Source organism: Rhagoletis pomonella, unplaced genomic scaffold (genome assembly GCF_013731165.1).
Source record: "Rhagoletis pomonella isolate Grant_MI unplaced genomic scaffold, Rhpom_1.0 Rhpom_scaffold_00008, whole genome shotgun sequence".
In the NCBI taxonomy this organism is placed as follows: domain Eukaryota; kingdom Metazoa; phylum Arthropoda; class Insecta; order Diptera; family Tephritidae; genus Rhagoletis; species Rhagoletis pomonella.
Genome location: NW_023458562.1, coordinates 18,925,106 through 18,940,803, shown reverse-complemented (window position 1 = coordinate 18,940,803; position 15,698 = coordinate 18,925,106). Strand labels below are relative to the sequence as shown.

Below are 15,698 nucleotides of genomic sequence, written 5' to 3'. Positions count from 1 at the left end.
AGGTCAAAGGGTATTGGCGCCTAAAAAGGGGCATATTGCCCCTTTAGTCGCACAACGGCAACACTGGCAGCAACATCAACAATGGCGGTAGCTACAACGACAAATTGCACACAACAGTCGTCAAGCAAATAATCAACCGTCATTAGCCGACAGCGAGCAACAACAATGACCCCGCCGCTGCCAATGAAATGAGGCAAAATTGAAATTCCAGCTAATGCGCGTAATTGCCGGCTGTGATGTTAATCGACGACAACAATCGCCAACAACTGCCAAAAGCAGTATACACCAGCGCGTTGACGACCGTAATATGTATGTAAGTAAGTAGGTAGTTGCCTGTTGGTGGCGGCTGCTGCTACTGCTGCGGAAGCTGAAGTATGCGATGTCTGAGCTGCGGTAGCTGCTGGTCGCGTTGGTTGAAGGTGTGCGCCAAGCCTTGGTGACGGCTGGCGGTGCTTCGCATGCTGCGGCTTCTTACTTCCTCTCTGCGCAAGGCGTCAGCAATGCGTGCGCGCAGACAGAAAAACAGGACCTTTCGGAATCGAACTCGAAGGTCCGTAACATCGCTAGTAGCATGCATATTCTTCTACTGAGAAACAGTGCAGGGCACTAATATACACTTTTGGTTTTCTTTATGCCTAAAAACTATAATTAGTAAATAGGTTGGGCTATAATTATTTATTAAACAGCCATCTGAGTTTGTGTATCGGAGATGGCAAGCTAGTGGAGAGATCTTCGTGTCCATTTCTGGTTACATATTATTATTTATCGGCATTCTCCAACATCGTGGACTAATATTTCTTGTATGTTTGCACATAAACTCCTTGGCATACATTTACTAGTCTTGCATTCGCTTGCTACTTACTGCCTGTCCCTCTTACCTCTCTTACTGGCAACCTTCAATTATGGAAATCTAGAGCTTTTCAATTCAGACTTGGGGGCGTTTATTTGGCACAAGCCGTGCATAGTATTTAATTTAATCGCCGGCGATGACTATTATTTGACGTGGGCGGTCTTGGCGATTCAAAGTAGTGATTTTGCATTAATTTTATATAATTTGTGATCAAGAAAATACGTAGATATCGAGCTTACAAAAAAAAACTCTTATATAGTAAGAATTTGCGCAACCGGAAGTAAACTTTTAGCTGTTTTAGCAGTAAAAATATTAACTTAAGTAGTATTTATCAGAATAGTAAGAGGGCTATTTTCAATGAACTTTTCCTGTTTCACATTTGTGTAGTATATTTTAACCCTCTATCTGACAATCGAACTTAAGTTGAACTTTTTCAAAATAAGAGTCAAAAAGGCCGATTAAGGTAGGAGTTAAGGGTTTAGAACTTTCTACAATATAAAAAACTGTCATCACCTAGTTTAGCTTTCACATATGGAAATTAACATTGAGAAATAGTCTCATAAGAGACTCCAAGAGAGTTGTTTCCCAAAGTACTCTTCGGTTGTCCTACTGTTCTCATTCTTCTGAATTCGAAGCCATCTTTCCCGTGAATTTTGTATTTCCACAGACAGTCATATCGATATAAGTGGTCCAGGCCTGACTTCCTTTTGTATGAAAGAACTGCCTAATGATTTACCACTTCACATAATTAGACATAGCTTTCTCTCGCGTCTCCTGGAAAGTTTCACCACATTCGTTTGACAAAATAACAGCATTGTCCTTTGGAATCCCGTTAAACTATATCCCTCCACTGCTCTTGTTTTCGTCCTGAGGACTTTTTTATTAAATTGGACCTATTGCAACTAGACATAGACTTGCGATCATCTAGCTCAATCAGAAGCGGGCTGCGCAATCAAAACTAATTGCCATCCTAAACCTACATCTCATTTGCCAACACAATTCAATGTTATCGAACTCCCAATGCTACTTGCAACGCCAGAGTTCATAACATATATCTGGATATCTGCTCCATTCCACATTGTCACATTGCACGAATGACCTAAATACCAGACCAACAAGGCAACAGCGTAACAAAAATGGTTAGAACAGCCTTCAGTCGTAGACGCAATGAGAGAAAATAAAATGAAAATCCTACAGGCAGAAGCGAGAAAGCAAGAAGGACGACCACTAAGTGACCACAAATGACCAAAAGACAACATTTTACATTGGCTTGTATTAGATATATGTACATTAGGGCGGGTTGATTTTTTTTTTTAAATCGTATAGCAAAAACGTAAACTACATAAAATTCTAAGAAAATTCTCCGAAGAAACCATGTATCTAAAATAAAATCCTAATCCGCGCCTCTCGACTTGAAAATTTATATGGCCGCCTTTGCCAAAAAAATAAATGTTAGAAAAAATAGGTTTTTCCAAAAAGAAATCGAATTTTCTGAATAAAATTGTTTAGTAAGGTAGTTCTTTTGCACTTTATATTTTTTCTACACTCAAAATTTTTTTTCATTAAAAAACTAACTTCTAACAATTTTTTGTATAGAACGCAAATCAGAGGAGATGCAAATTGGGGTTCAACTGCTTTTTTGATAATTGAATATTTTGATTAGTCTCAAAACAAACCCTGTATTGCATAAACTATAATAAAATATAATAAAACATAATATATTTCAAAAAAAGAAAATAATTTTAGCGAAAGAAGAGGAAAAAAATTTTCAAGTCGAGAGGCGCGGATTAGGGTTTGATTTTAGACCCATGGTTTCTTCAGAGAATTTTCGTAGAATTTAATGTAGATTACGTTTTTGCTATACGATTTTTAATTTTTTTTTCATCCATACAAATCAACCCGCCCTAATGTACATACATTTAGGTACGTATGTATGTATGTAACAACAAGCGATTGCAACAACAATGTAGTACAACATTTCTATTTACAATATACAAAATTGGCAACTTGTTGAGAAAGCAACACAACAGGCAACCCAAACCAACAACAAACAACAAAAACAATATGCAAGAAAATGTTGCAATAAAACTGAGCGATTGTTGCTGTTGCAGTGGACTCAGGCCGTTAACGCATATATCAAAACAAGGAATGTAAAAAAAAAATTGTTACTGCATGATTTTATGCGGCTTATTTAGCAAATAAAAAGTAGAAGACATAAGTAAAAACCGTTTTCAAAATATATATGTATGTATGTACGTATTCACATTAGAGTGATCCTACATACAAAGAAAAATCTAAATTTTGGAATTTCCTTGCTACTATTTACTACAACGTTTGTATTTTTATTTTTTTTTTCGGTACTTACATGTTGCTGTGTCTGCTTCTTGTTTTTGCAGGGTTGTCTTCTTCTTCCTTTTTGGAGTTTTATAGTCCTTGCACCAGCAGTCTCAAACGGACAGAGCCAATGTTTCCGCGTACCGCTAGGCAGGTGGGGCTTTTGCAGTAAGACGCTTGTGACTATGGTGTTGGTGTTGTTGTAGCCGGCCTGCTGCTTTTTGAGTTTTGTGAGCGATTGCTGCAACTTATATCTGCTTGCCAAAAGCTTGACTCTTCGAAGTGCAATGCAAACAGTTTTCGACTGAAAGTAAAGTTTTGTGGCTTTCTGGCAGCTGCTAATTTTAAGCAGTGAATTGCAATTTTATTCAATTCATACATATGTTTTATTCTCGTACCCTTGCAGTGTATTTCAACTGACCGAAATCTTTTTATTTTATGCCAAATATGCTCTCGCCACCACTGTTGTTTCCTCCTGAACTTTTTTTCATTTTTATAAAAGTCCCAGGACAGCGTTTACGCTTTTTTCGTATTTACTTTCGAACAAATGTTTATTCTTCTTCTTTGGTTTGGCTTGTTATTTCAATTTTCCGCCACTTTAATTGCCAGCAATCAGCAACATCTGCAAAAAATATCACCAGTCGCATAAACAAAAATTCGCTGCAGCTTAATTAGCACCAACGGAGCGATGGATACCCGCTGGCGCAGCAGCAACAGCAGCAGCGTTCATTGGTGAAGCCACTCTACAGAAAATTAATGCAACAGCAACAACAACGCCATACACACCAACTACAAAGCGCAATAAATAAATAAATAAAATATTTTTCTGCCAACTCCGCGATTTCGCGCTTGCCACAGCTGGGATAAACGAGATACCCTGAGGATTGACGGCGGCGGTGTTGGTGGTGGCACTGATGGTGTGCGCGAACGTCTGGCGGCTAAACGACGACTATCAACGGCTGTCAGTGCGACCGGAGGTGGCAACAGGGTGCACGCAGCCACAGCCGATATCGATAATGAAGACTTTTTGTATTTTTTTTTTTAAGTGTTTTCTTTTGTTGTTTCTACGATTTCAGCTAGGTATTTTTTGGTGCAATTGGACTTTGTGGCAATCGTTGGTGTTAATGTTGTCACTCTGCTCAGGCTGCTAATGAATTTCGTTGTATTTATTGTTGCTTCCCGTAGTTGTTGTTGCTGATTTTGTAAGCGATATTTTTGTTTGTCAATCTTTTATCGTTTGCTATTTTGTTTGCCGCATATTGCATGTTGCACGTTGCACGTTACATACTGCCGCACTTTCAGTTCATTATGCATTCACGTTTTATCGCCGCGCATACTACTTGCCTGCCACCGAACGAATGGTGTTTATGTTTTAGCAAATGCCGCAGTCTTCCCTATGACCGTTTTTTTTTTATTTCGCTTTTTTTCTCACATTGACTCATTGTAACTTTTCCGCCAGCGGCGGTTTACGATCTGCAATGCACACTTCGTGCTATTTGTGTGTGTTCTGCGCTTTTTAGTGTCGTTTTTCTCGCTTTTTTCTACTTTTTTCTTGTGAATATTCGCGCACGTTGATCACATTCGTTGCATGTTAATTAGTCGACTGTTGGCAACACTTTGTTGCATTGTTTTACCAGTGTTGTTGGCTTGTTGTCTCACTGTTGGAGCGGTTGTTAGTTTTGTTGTTATTGTTGTTGAGCTGTAAATAGAAAAGTAAAGTGTTTTTTGTTTATTCAACCCGACGTTAAGGTCGCTTTTAAGATTTGCATTTTAATTTTAGAGTTTTGTTAGATTTGTTTTTGCCTTTTTGTTGTGAGCACTTGTTTACATGATTGATTTTGCACAGCAGTGCGTAGTGAAAATATTATAAGTTTTTATAGGAGAGAAATTGGCACTCGTTAAATTGATAATATAATCAGGGTATGATATGTAAAAAGGGCAGAGGAAATAAAAAATAAATTTATTTTAAAATATAACACAAAAACGCTTCTACAGCGGTCTATGTCGTCGTGATCTTAAGAGCGCGGTTACCCACGAACGTGTACGTAGCGTAGCGTAGAAGTACGTAGAAAGATATCAAGTATGCTGTTGATAGAAAGAGAGAGAAGCAACGTCTACGTCACGGTCATGCGGTGGTGAGTTTTTGTTAACACGCAGATCCCATAAGACAGATCGTGTCAGCTGACACGTTCTCCGTTTTTACGTCCGTGGGTAACTGCGCTTTTAGTCTGGGAAAGGGGTGGACGAGATCTGTATATAGCAGTAGGTTGTCTGGTCGTAGCGGTGACTGAATCTGTATTCAGCGCCCAATTAACATTTGGGGCACTATTTTCAGGTGCGTTGACCTTTTATATTCGTCGATTAATCAGCTTATGTTGGATATAGAACACTTGGAGACTTCGTCTAACTAAACTTCGATCGTTCGCTTACTGTGATATTGCAGCCGCCACATTGAATTTTAGCTGCGCACTTGTCAGTTTCCCGTATTCACCGTTTTGAACTGTAAATGCATTTCGCTTTTGATGAATAAAACAGTAAATCTTCGGGTTAATCAAAATAATCACTTCCGTGAGATAGCGGACGGCGTAGACAGAACAATAGGTCCCGAGACATTCCTTGCAATAGGTGCTAACACTATTATAAAAGTGCTTAGAAAAGAAACATTATGTAGGAGGGAACAATACTGGCATAGTAGAGAGGGCTTCGCCAGGCCAAAAGCTTACTGGGTATAATCTAAAAAGATGTGAGCTTTTAATAAGCCGCCCCAACCATAAACTTAGAATCATTACAGTTATCCTCACTGTAAACTGCAGATTCAGAGGACAGAGAACATCTGCATAAGCTGGGCATCTGGGAGACCGTTTCTGCTTTTCAGCTGAGAAGAACTATTTTACTTGCGACTTGAGTCGACGAATGAACAGCATATGCTCAATGTGGCCATAGAGAGAGCACATACAGTTCTTACCTCCAAGGCCTCCTTGGCCTTCCCGGAATCCTTGCGATTGAAAGATGTATTGTGATGAGTAGACGATAAAATAGGTACGAGAGAGGCATCTGGCGTCGCAGATAATACCACACCAGAGTCTATTCTAAACCGATTATTGTAGTTGACATTGAAATATTCCTGCCTCTTCTCCAGTCCCTTCAACTAGAAAATGTGACCTTTTAAAACTCGGCAAGAATGTGACTCTGTACAAAGTGTGTTCGATTAGCTCGACTTTGTAGCGGGACATATGATTCCATTGGTCAATATTTTTGCCCAACACAAAGTTTCGCAGGCAGTTGATGTCCACACCGGAGAACTTCTCGGGAGTGTTGATGAAAAGTGGACCGAAATGTTTGAGCCTTAGTCTAGCGAATTCCTTGCTGTTGAAAACGAAGCGCTGAGATAATACCACCTCGTCTTCTAAACAGCTGCGGCAGTAGGGATCCGTGACGATATTAAGTCAAAGGACAATATCCGGTCAGTAAACCTGTCAGAATCGAGAGATGGCGCTTTGCCAGCTGCAGAAATCCCTGCGAACTACAACCGACCAAAGGGGCGTTGCAACTTTGCATGTCGGGGTTTTTACTCAGTGTTCATCTTTCCAGGAGGGTGCACTGCCTAGCCAATTCATCAGCCCTACAATTTCCAGTGATGTCTCTGTGCCTCGGGACCTAAATCTGCTTGATATGGAATTATTACGAAGATTATTGAGAGTTCCAGCTTCGATCCGTCCGTGAAGGACTTCTACTCCAGAGACTGCCGATCTCCCCTTGGAGGGATTTTTTTTGATGAAGGACCCCATTTCTCCCAGTAAGAAGTCGAAGCTTTTGAAAACTATCGAGTGTCCCTATGCTGGATTGAAAGATAGCCCAAAGCTTTTGAGTGCAATAGCTGAGCGAAGCGTCGCTACTTTGCCCGAAATGTCAACAGAAGCGACACTGAGCATAGCAATTAGTGCTAGAATGCGAGTGGTTCGGAGCGCTCCGGTGAGCTCAAGAAGGGTCACCCTTCGCACACGCTCTAGCTTCCTAACAAGGACCCCATATTCCATGATTGGCTTGATTAGGGTTTGATATGGGAGATGATTTCTAAAGTTTTCTACGTACATTGAGAAAGATCTCTTCTTAATGTAACTGAACTCTTATATCTGTGTAACATAACCAGAGCTGCACTTGTTTAGCGCTGTAACCGCACAAGCGATTTTGACCAAGTTCGATAAAACAAGCCAGTCGTTACAGCGGGTTACACGTTTATACTATCAGTGCTGGAGCATTTGTGTCTATTTGTACGATATGAGTAAGCGAGCGGAAGCGCTATATTCCAAATGGCTATACAACATCTACGTCGTTGTAATGCGCAGAGAGCTCGTCATTCTATAGTCTACGGTATTTTTCATCCGTAAATCTTCTGCAGAATTTTTTTCTAGGGACTTATGGGAGGTAATTTTTGTGCGAAGACAGAGGAATTCTCACTCTCAATTACCTAGTTAAGCCAAGGCAGCACTTGTTGGCAGGGCAGCCAACTATACTTAGTAATAAGGTGCCATATTAGGATAAAAAAGTGCCAAATAAAAAAATAAAATTGCCAAAAAATTTGTAATTTTCTTATTCGAAAGAGGCCCATTTAATAATAAAATGTAATGTAAAGAAAAGTACAATTCTAAAATAAAATAAATCAGTTGTATTAAGTTTAGAAACTAAGTGATGAAAAAATAATACACGCCAGAGATTTCACAAAAATATATTGAAATATGTAATATTACATATTTTTAGAAAGTAAATACCAAATTGGAAAATTAAGTGTCATTTGAAATCAAATAGATTTTAAGGGATGATTCATAACAGTCATATTGTCTGCAATTTTAAAACTTTAAGAATTGTCTTGTTTTTGCTGTAAGTGAGTTAAAAATATTTTTAACTTTAACCGTGGTCGTTATCAAAAGCGATTCTCATCCGAAGCTTTTCAACGATTGACAGATGAAAGTATATAACAATGCTCATTAAAAAAAAAGCATTTGGATAAAATCATGTGAAAATAGTGTGAAATGCAGCCGCTACATAGCTAGGAATTTGTTTGATTCACATATTTATGCAAATTATATTCAACAATACAAACATATTCATTTCCTCACGATCTTGTCGATTGCAGTAGATATATATTTATAACATTTACTCGAGCCTTTTCACTAAGCATTGTTTTTTCTCAAGTATTGAATTGCTTATTTAATATCCGTACATGTGTCACCGCTACAAAAAATTGCGTCGTCACATTTCTCGAAATGCTTTCTAGCTCTAATCAACATCAATATTTAGCTCACAACACGATCCAAATTACATCAAACGCTCATTGCATATTTTCCCCTAATTAATAGCAAAACTCAAAATTAAGACTTTATTGATACCATACAAGCTAATATGCCAGCTGAAACCACAGAGACTAATTAGCGAAATGTAAACTAATTCAAGAGTATCAATAGAAAAAATATTAGTAAACAATAAATGCGAAAACAACACAGCAAAAAGGCAACCGCAACAATAATAAAAAAGTAATAAAAATTTAAATAAAGAAAAAAATTTTAAATGACGCCAGAAAAGTATGTATTTAACACACTACTGTTAAAACACTTGTGCTAACAGAAAAATTTTAATATAGAAAAAATATAGTTACGACTTTAAACTTTATAACGAACAGCGTTTGCAAACAAAAAATATGAGCAATAAAACAAAAAAAAACAAGCACAGTTGACAACTGACATTTTAGCCACATTTTCGCTTTGTTGCAATTTAACATTTTCATTAGTCGAAGTTGGCTGCTAATAAATTGCATTTTAAGTGCAGAAACAACAACAGCAAAAAAATAACAGATCCACTGCGAGCGATCAAATCTACAAATGTGGTAACGAAAATCATTAGTTAACGCACCTGCCTCAAAAAGGCTTTGGTGAAAAAAATAAGAAATAAAAACTGAGCCGTATTAACGCGAAAAAATATTTTTCCCACAGTTGCCAAGCTGGGTATTGGGCGCGCAATGCACGTACAAAAATAATACAAAAGTGCATTAAAAAAAAGTTCAAGAAATGATTTCAAATTTTCACACAGAATTTGAAGTTTAAAAACAATATGCAATTTTAAGTTATAATTAACTAAATATAATTGTAGAATGACTTTTAATTAGCTTCATGCATTTTTCATTACCCACATCGGTTGGAGCAAAAAAATTAACATCAAAAAATTTGTTGTTATAATTTTTACACATAAATAAAAATCAAATATTAAAGCAACAATGATCCTCGGACTTTTTATGTGTCTAGGTTCATAGCCGCACAGCTTTTGAACACGGTTTCCAAAATTTTTGTCAGAATTTTAGACACGGTTTTAATGTATTGCTTTTTACCTTCTCTTTTAACTTCTTCTTTAAACATTTTTAATAACTAAATTTTTTTGGTTTTAGTAAAATAAAATATTTTTCCCACACGACCGTTTTTTATTTGCATTCGTAAAACTCTCCGTTCGAGACGTTGTTGCAAGCGCGACGCGTGCGAGCAGACTGTCGTTTGTGCTGAGCAAAAACGCACCGGTGAATGCAACAGCTGCCGCCTTCAACTCCAACCAGTTGCAGTTCTGTATTAATGGATGATGCTCTGAATAACTATAGTTGCAGTGTCTTTTATTATTGTTGTTGTTCTTGTTGTTGTTGTGTCAGCTCAGATGCGAAGGCAAGATATACAACAACAGAGGCAGCTGATACTAGCAGCGGAGTGCGATAAATGCAATGTTTAGATACACGCAATTGATAAAAATCGTAAGAAATGCGTAATGAAAGCAAAAAAACGTTGTTATAACGATTACAAGATTCAACTTCGAAGACTAAATAAAAAAAAAACACACAACACACGGAAATTGCAAACAAAAACCTTCTGCGCACAAAGCAAGTAATGCAAAATATCCGTGACTTAAATTGCAACAACAACTACAATTAAAATTTACACCTTCTTTTCTTCTTTTCATTTCACGAGCTGTAATATTCTAATACACCCACCTCACCTCGCATCAGTGAAAAACAAAAGCAATAACAAATGCAATTCTCTTTCACTTCTCACCACTGTCCGCTATTAACTTTACACGACTAGAGTGTCTGAGCCACTTTTACATGTAATTCCGACTTTGCGCTCACTTTGAGATACCTGCGATATCCGCCGACAGCTCATCAATGACTGAAGCAACGAACGCGCCCCCTCGCTAAGGTAAACAAAACTCTCGACCAGTGATGGAAAAGTAGGTACAATTGTACTTTTTTCGGTCCTATTTAAAGCTTGGTATCCAGCTCGCAAGAAAAGTATAGACTTTTCATAAAAAAAAACGCTTAAGAAATGGCGAAGAAAATTTCTGGTGTCAAATTTCTGTAAAGCAGTATGCAGTTTTTAAGATATTTGCTACGCTTTTCTAAAGTTTTTGTGAAAAAAGAGCACAGGGCAACCCATGTTTGCATTATTCTTGAGGAAAGAGTTGGACAGCACGCTATGAAATATCCGACATCAAAATTCCTTGGACAGTTCTATTCACACACACACGAAATAATTGTCAATTTTTTCTTGGACGTTTTCTTAAGAGCTAGATACAAAGCTTTAATTTGAAAGTATATTCGGTACAAACACTCGATTTTAGGTACATGCAAATAACTCTAGAGAAAAGCCTTTCTTTTTTCTTACAGATAATTGATAACGCTGAACTGGTGCAGTTTATTATGTATATACGTACCACATCATAGCTGGAACCGACGATAAAACCTTGTTCTCAAATCCGCTTTTCAATGGCAGATAGACAGCGAATATTTCGTTTTAAAGCGTTCACCTTTTTTAAAACATGGTTTTGCCTCTATTCGCTCGAATATACCCCTTACCTACTTCCAACGTCCAACGTTTAATGTGAGTCCAAATGTTATCGAAAGGTTCTCCTACGTATGATTTGATTCAATGAGACCGCAGATGTTCGCAATAGGGCTATAGTTGAATGCGCTGTATGGCATCGGCATCAAAGTTCGGATCACTTTTACGTGCTGTTCAACTGAGTTTCGCTCAATGACTAAGTTTGTCAAGATCTGTAGTACGAATTGTCTGAAAAAAAATAAGAAGTAAAACATTAGCATATTATAAATAATTGGTGTCAAATATCTGCATAATCCTTGTATCACCATATACAAAAAATTTTATTTATTCTTAAGCTACTGTTATCTACTTGAAGCTACATTTTTTCCCCACAAATTTGGTACCTACAATTTTATATTTTTCCATCCCTGCTCTCAACTATCGACTAGGCCGTATTTTGTGCACATTTGTGTTGCTTCTTGTATATATGTATTTATGTATACCTTGCAGCAAATCGAACTAGTTCAAAACGGTCGCTAAGCAGGCGCAAAGGTGACGATACTGCTTCTAGAATTTTTTTTTTTTAATGACGATGTCCCGCCAATCGGCAATTGCCACGCTCTGCAGAAACTTATAACTAAAGCCATCCAGGGACGATAAACAAGAAGGATAGGCCAGACCCCTCGCTTAGAAATCCGTAGTTTCGCTGCTCGAATCTTGGAAGATTCACATACCTCGATAGTCGTAATAAACAAGAAATTATAAACATTAAAGACAGTGCAGTCTTGCGCTGCATCCATTTTGTGGTAGTTCGGTTACAGTCAAGAAAGGAGTAGTCCTAAATTTTGCTGTATGGTAAACGCACGCAGCAGCCGAGACGGTTGTTTTTTGCTTGACTGTTGGTGGCGGTGGTGGTGGTGGTGAAGGTGACTGCTTAACATTTTCTTGCTCCTATTTTTGTTGGGCTGCAAAGATTTTTAACTTAAATGGGCTTACACTACAACCGGAATTTAATATATAAATAACTTGTGCTGTGAGTCTTGTAATTCGCATTTTATTTGTCTATTCTCTTTCTCTCTCAAAAAAACTAAAATGTTGCTGGAAGCATGGTTTTTGCAACATGTTGCCAGAGCAGTCATGTTTTGCTCAATATTTGAGGCCAGCATAGGAATAGGAGATGAGGTGGTCGCAAAATTACTTACCCTTAGCGAAGCGAGACATACCCACAGCAAATAGACAGCTATCCTATAAGCACGTCGACAACGAGAGAAATTTAGAAAGCCAGAGGAGACCGGAGTTATGCGGCTCCGCAGTTCGCTAGACCCTATCTCAGGGCAACCAAATTTTTCCTAGGCTAAACTAGTTATACCTAGATCCGATTATGGCAACTTAACGTAACTTACGGCTCTCACTTAAAAATTCTGTTAATGTATGCTGATTATAATTGAACAGCCGAAGCTTAACGTAACTTAAGGCTTTTCGACTGATGAGGGTTATTTTTTTGAGCGCGGCCGAAGGAGTTCTGCGTAAAAACACTGTGGCGCCTAATATAGTTTAGCCCAGGCAAAAGTAGGTTGTCCTAAGGTAGGGTTTGGCCGACAACATATACATAAGTTCAAGGTTAGTCAATTGCGTACCCTCTTCTCTGTCCTGTCTCTGCCAAAGCGTATTTTCCTTCAAATTCAAAAGGAAATTATTAAAATATTTGAAAGGAATAAATTCCTTAACCTCTTACATATGCGGATCTATAGCTTCTTGAGATCAAAACCTCCATCCAATGTTATTCATACTAAGAATAGGCAGATAGAAAAAACATGATCGTCCATTGTGATCATGACGATTCTGGCCTTCTAAAACTAATGTTGTATTTGTATGCGTTTGACTACGTTTGTGCCATTAAAAGCCTGCGGTCCATCATATGTCTCCTAGTTGGAAGAGATCTATGTAAATTTGTCAAGAAAGGGTTCTGCTGCCTAACTTGTAAGAAGAAGATAGAGCAGTATCTCCCGACTAACATTCTCCGACTTGCATAGGTTGGTTCTATAAGAATCAACATCAGATTGAAGTGTTTATACCAGAGTAAATGGCGTTTTCATTTGCTCTGGTCTTGCATATCTTAGAGAGCTACGTATTTGGATAGTATTTAGCGGAAAGTACGCCTAAAAGCAAAGCATTGTACAAATAATCCAGCAGGTTCTGCAATTTAATTCCGAGTGAATTTGAGTCAAGTTTGCTTCCTGCCCGGATATTTAGTTTCCGTTGTTGGTATTTCCAACAAGGTAAGCGTATGATGTGTTGTGGAACGAATTTCCGTTATCCCTTGTTAAATTCGTATTGGAGACAAACCGGTTTCGGCATTCCGCCATCTTTATGCTCAGTTTTTCAGTGCATGGCTTTGGTTTAAACTTAGCTTAAGTGCTCGAGCTAGCTGGTTTAAACTAAGATTAGCCTATGAATGGTCAGACAGCTTTTCAATATAAACGCAGAATACGTAATGTAAGTTTAAAGTGGCACTAAAAAACTGGCCCTTAGTGACATTTTTCATTGAGAACGACCCTTATCTAGCTGATCAGAAAATCTCTACTTTACTAACTCCTGCGCGTTGATCACGAATAGCTTGCGAAAATTCTGGGCCATATTGCCAGAATTCTAGGCATTGCAGCTGCTGCTAGCAATCCAGGTAAGCGCGAGAGGCAGCCTGGTATGCGGTAAAAAAAAAAATTATTTCGAGTTACGCCACAGAGCGACGGACGCCTGCAGTGAGAAGGTCATCACCGGCTGCGTGCAGACGCCATTCATCAATTGACCAAGACATTCAGAAAAGATATCAAAAATACAAGTCAGACATAAAACAAAAAAAGAAAAACAAAATGGGAGGCGTTGTCGGTACGTGTCGGGGCATAAGGTGCCGTGTGTGCGCGCCCTTTCATGCGTAATTTTTTGTTTTCAATTTATTTCTTTTTCTTTTTTTGTTTTCTTTTTTTGTGGCAGCTGTGCAAGGAGATGCTAATATGCTGTGTAATGCAATACACTGAGTATAGCAGCCGAACGTGCGGACTGAAACGCAAAGGGTGCAATTAAAGGTGCGCAGACGTTTTGTTTTCATTTTCTTTTATCTCCTCGTTTTTTTTTTGTTCAGTACAATTTCTGTCTTAAAATTCTTGCAATGCACACAAACAATTTGGTACTCGTACAAGACGCATGCGCGACAGTACTGTTCAGCAATTTAAATTTAGAGCCAAATAAAACACTAAATTCGCCTTTCGCTGCCGCAGGTGGCGGCTGTTGTATGCAACAACATTTTGTTTTCTGAAATTGCTTTCCAGTTTTTTTTTAATCAATGGCTGTTAAGTGCTTGTATGTTGTTGTTTATCAGATTGTCTGTGTGTGTGTGTGTATTTGCTTAGCGCAAAGTGAAAGGATGCAATGCATACAATTTCCAGTTGATAAGAATGCATCAGCATTTTGGAGAAGCGCAGTCAATCTCTGTATTGGCTTGGTTTATTTGGTTTACATATTTTTATTTCTATTTTGTGTTTGTGTGTGTTTGCTCGTTATTTTGCCCCTAAGGTGACGTGCAGGAACTCGCGCCAAGTAAAGTCAAGTGAACTACTTAAGTTCATAAATCAGAGAAGTTGTCAGTGTTATTCTCCTACGGCCAGTTATTTAGTTGCTCTATTTATGCTCTTTTGGTGGTCCACGCTGTTAAACGATTATTGTAAGCCAGGCTTTGGTTGGCCCAGCAAAGGGAAATATTTGCGTACGTGATGTAGAACAAGAAGAAGGATTACGTGATGTAGAACAAGAAGAAGGATTACGTGATGTGGAGTTGTAGATGTAAAACGAAATTGGTTAACAAAAAATAGAACAGACTAATCATAGAACTAAACACTGGTGGTGTGCCTATTAGCCGACAAGTATAAACAAAAATCTGCCTACGAAAGATAATGTATGTATGTATGAAGGTAATCTATTTTGGACAATTTCAATTTCAACTTTATGACCGTAATTTTAATAATATATTTTACTTTAAGAACGCAAGGTTATTCGAGTTCAGAATATTTCATATCTTTTGAAAAAAATTCATAATAAAAAATAGTCTAAAATTAAGTTTGGAGGATAAGAATATTTCGACGGGTGAGTGGAGATCGACCTATCTCAGAAAAAATTTCATGAACGCCCTACTTCAGAATTTGGTTGAAGAACGCCTTATTTCAGAATTTGATTGTAAAACGCCCTATCTCAGAATTTGGTTCAAAAACGAATTCTAAACTAGGGCGTTCTTCGAACAAATTCTGAAAGAGTGCGCTCTGGAAAAGTTTACTGAGATAGGGCGTAGGGATAGAGAAAATGACTGCAGACTCAAATACAAATAGAAACGACTACCGAATATGAATATGAAACCGAACACGAGTACAACAGCGACAATGAAAGCGGATAGGAATAACAATACGAATACGACTACGAATATGAACGACTACGAAATAAATACAAGCACGGATATAAATACGAATACGAATATAAATACGATCCTAATATAAATATAAATATGAATATAAATATAAATATAAATATAAATATAAATATAAATATAAATATAAATATAAATATAAATATAAATATAAATATAAATATAAATATAAATATAAATATAAATATAAATA

The 15,698-nt window shown here is 37.7% G+C and overlaps 2 protein-coding genes across 3 annotated transcripts in view; both read right to left on the bottom strand.

Annotated features, from left to right (window-relative positions):
• The window catches only part of LOC118744298, a 70,963-nt gene extending 60,569 nt beyond the window's left edge, over positions 1–10,394 (bottom strand). Inside the window, exons 1-2 of one of the 2 annotated variants that reach the window (XM_036477211.1) lie at positions 10,209–10,394; positions 3,216–4,883 (exon numbers count right to left, since the gene is read on the bottom strand). In XM_036477211.1, coding sequence (XP_036333104.1) covers positions 3,216–3,217 — 2 coding nt within the window. In that variant the 5' untranslated portion in view covers positions 3,218–4,883; positions 10,209–10,394. The remainder of the gene's footprint in view (positions 1–3,215; positions 4,884–10,208) is intronic. The other variant, XM_036477212.1, reaches the window with a different exon arrangement.
• Positions 10,395–10,933: 539 nt separating this feature from the next.
• Positions 10,934–15,698, bottom strand: part of LOC118744294 (sister chromatid cohesion protein DCC1) — a 39,858-nt gene continuing 35,093 nt past the window's right edge. The window contains exon 4 of the mRNA XM_036477204.1: positions 10,934–11,283. Within this exon, the coding sequence (XP_036333097.1) occupies positions 11,124–11,283 (160 nt within the window). The 3' untranslated portion in view covers positions 10,934–11,123. The remainder of the gene's footprint in view (positions 11,284–15,698) is intronic.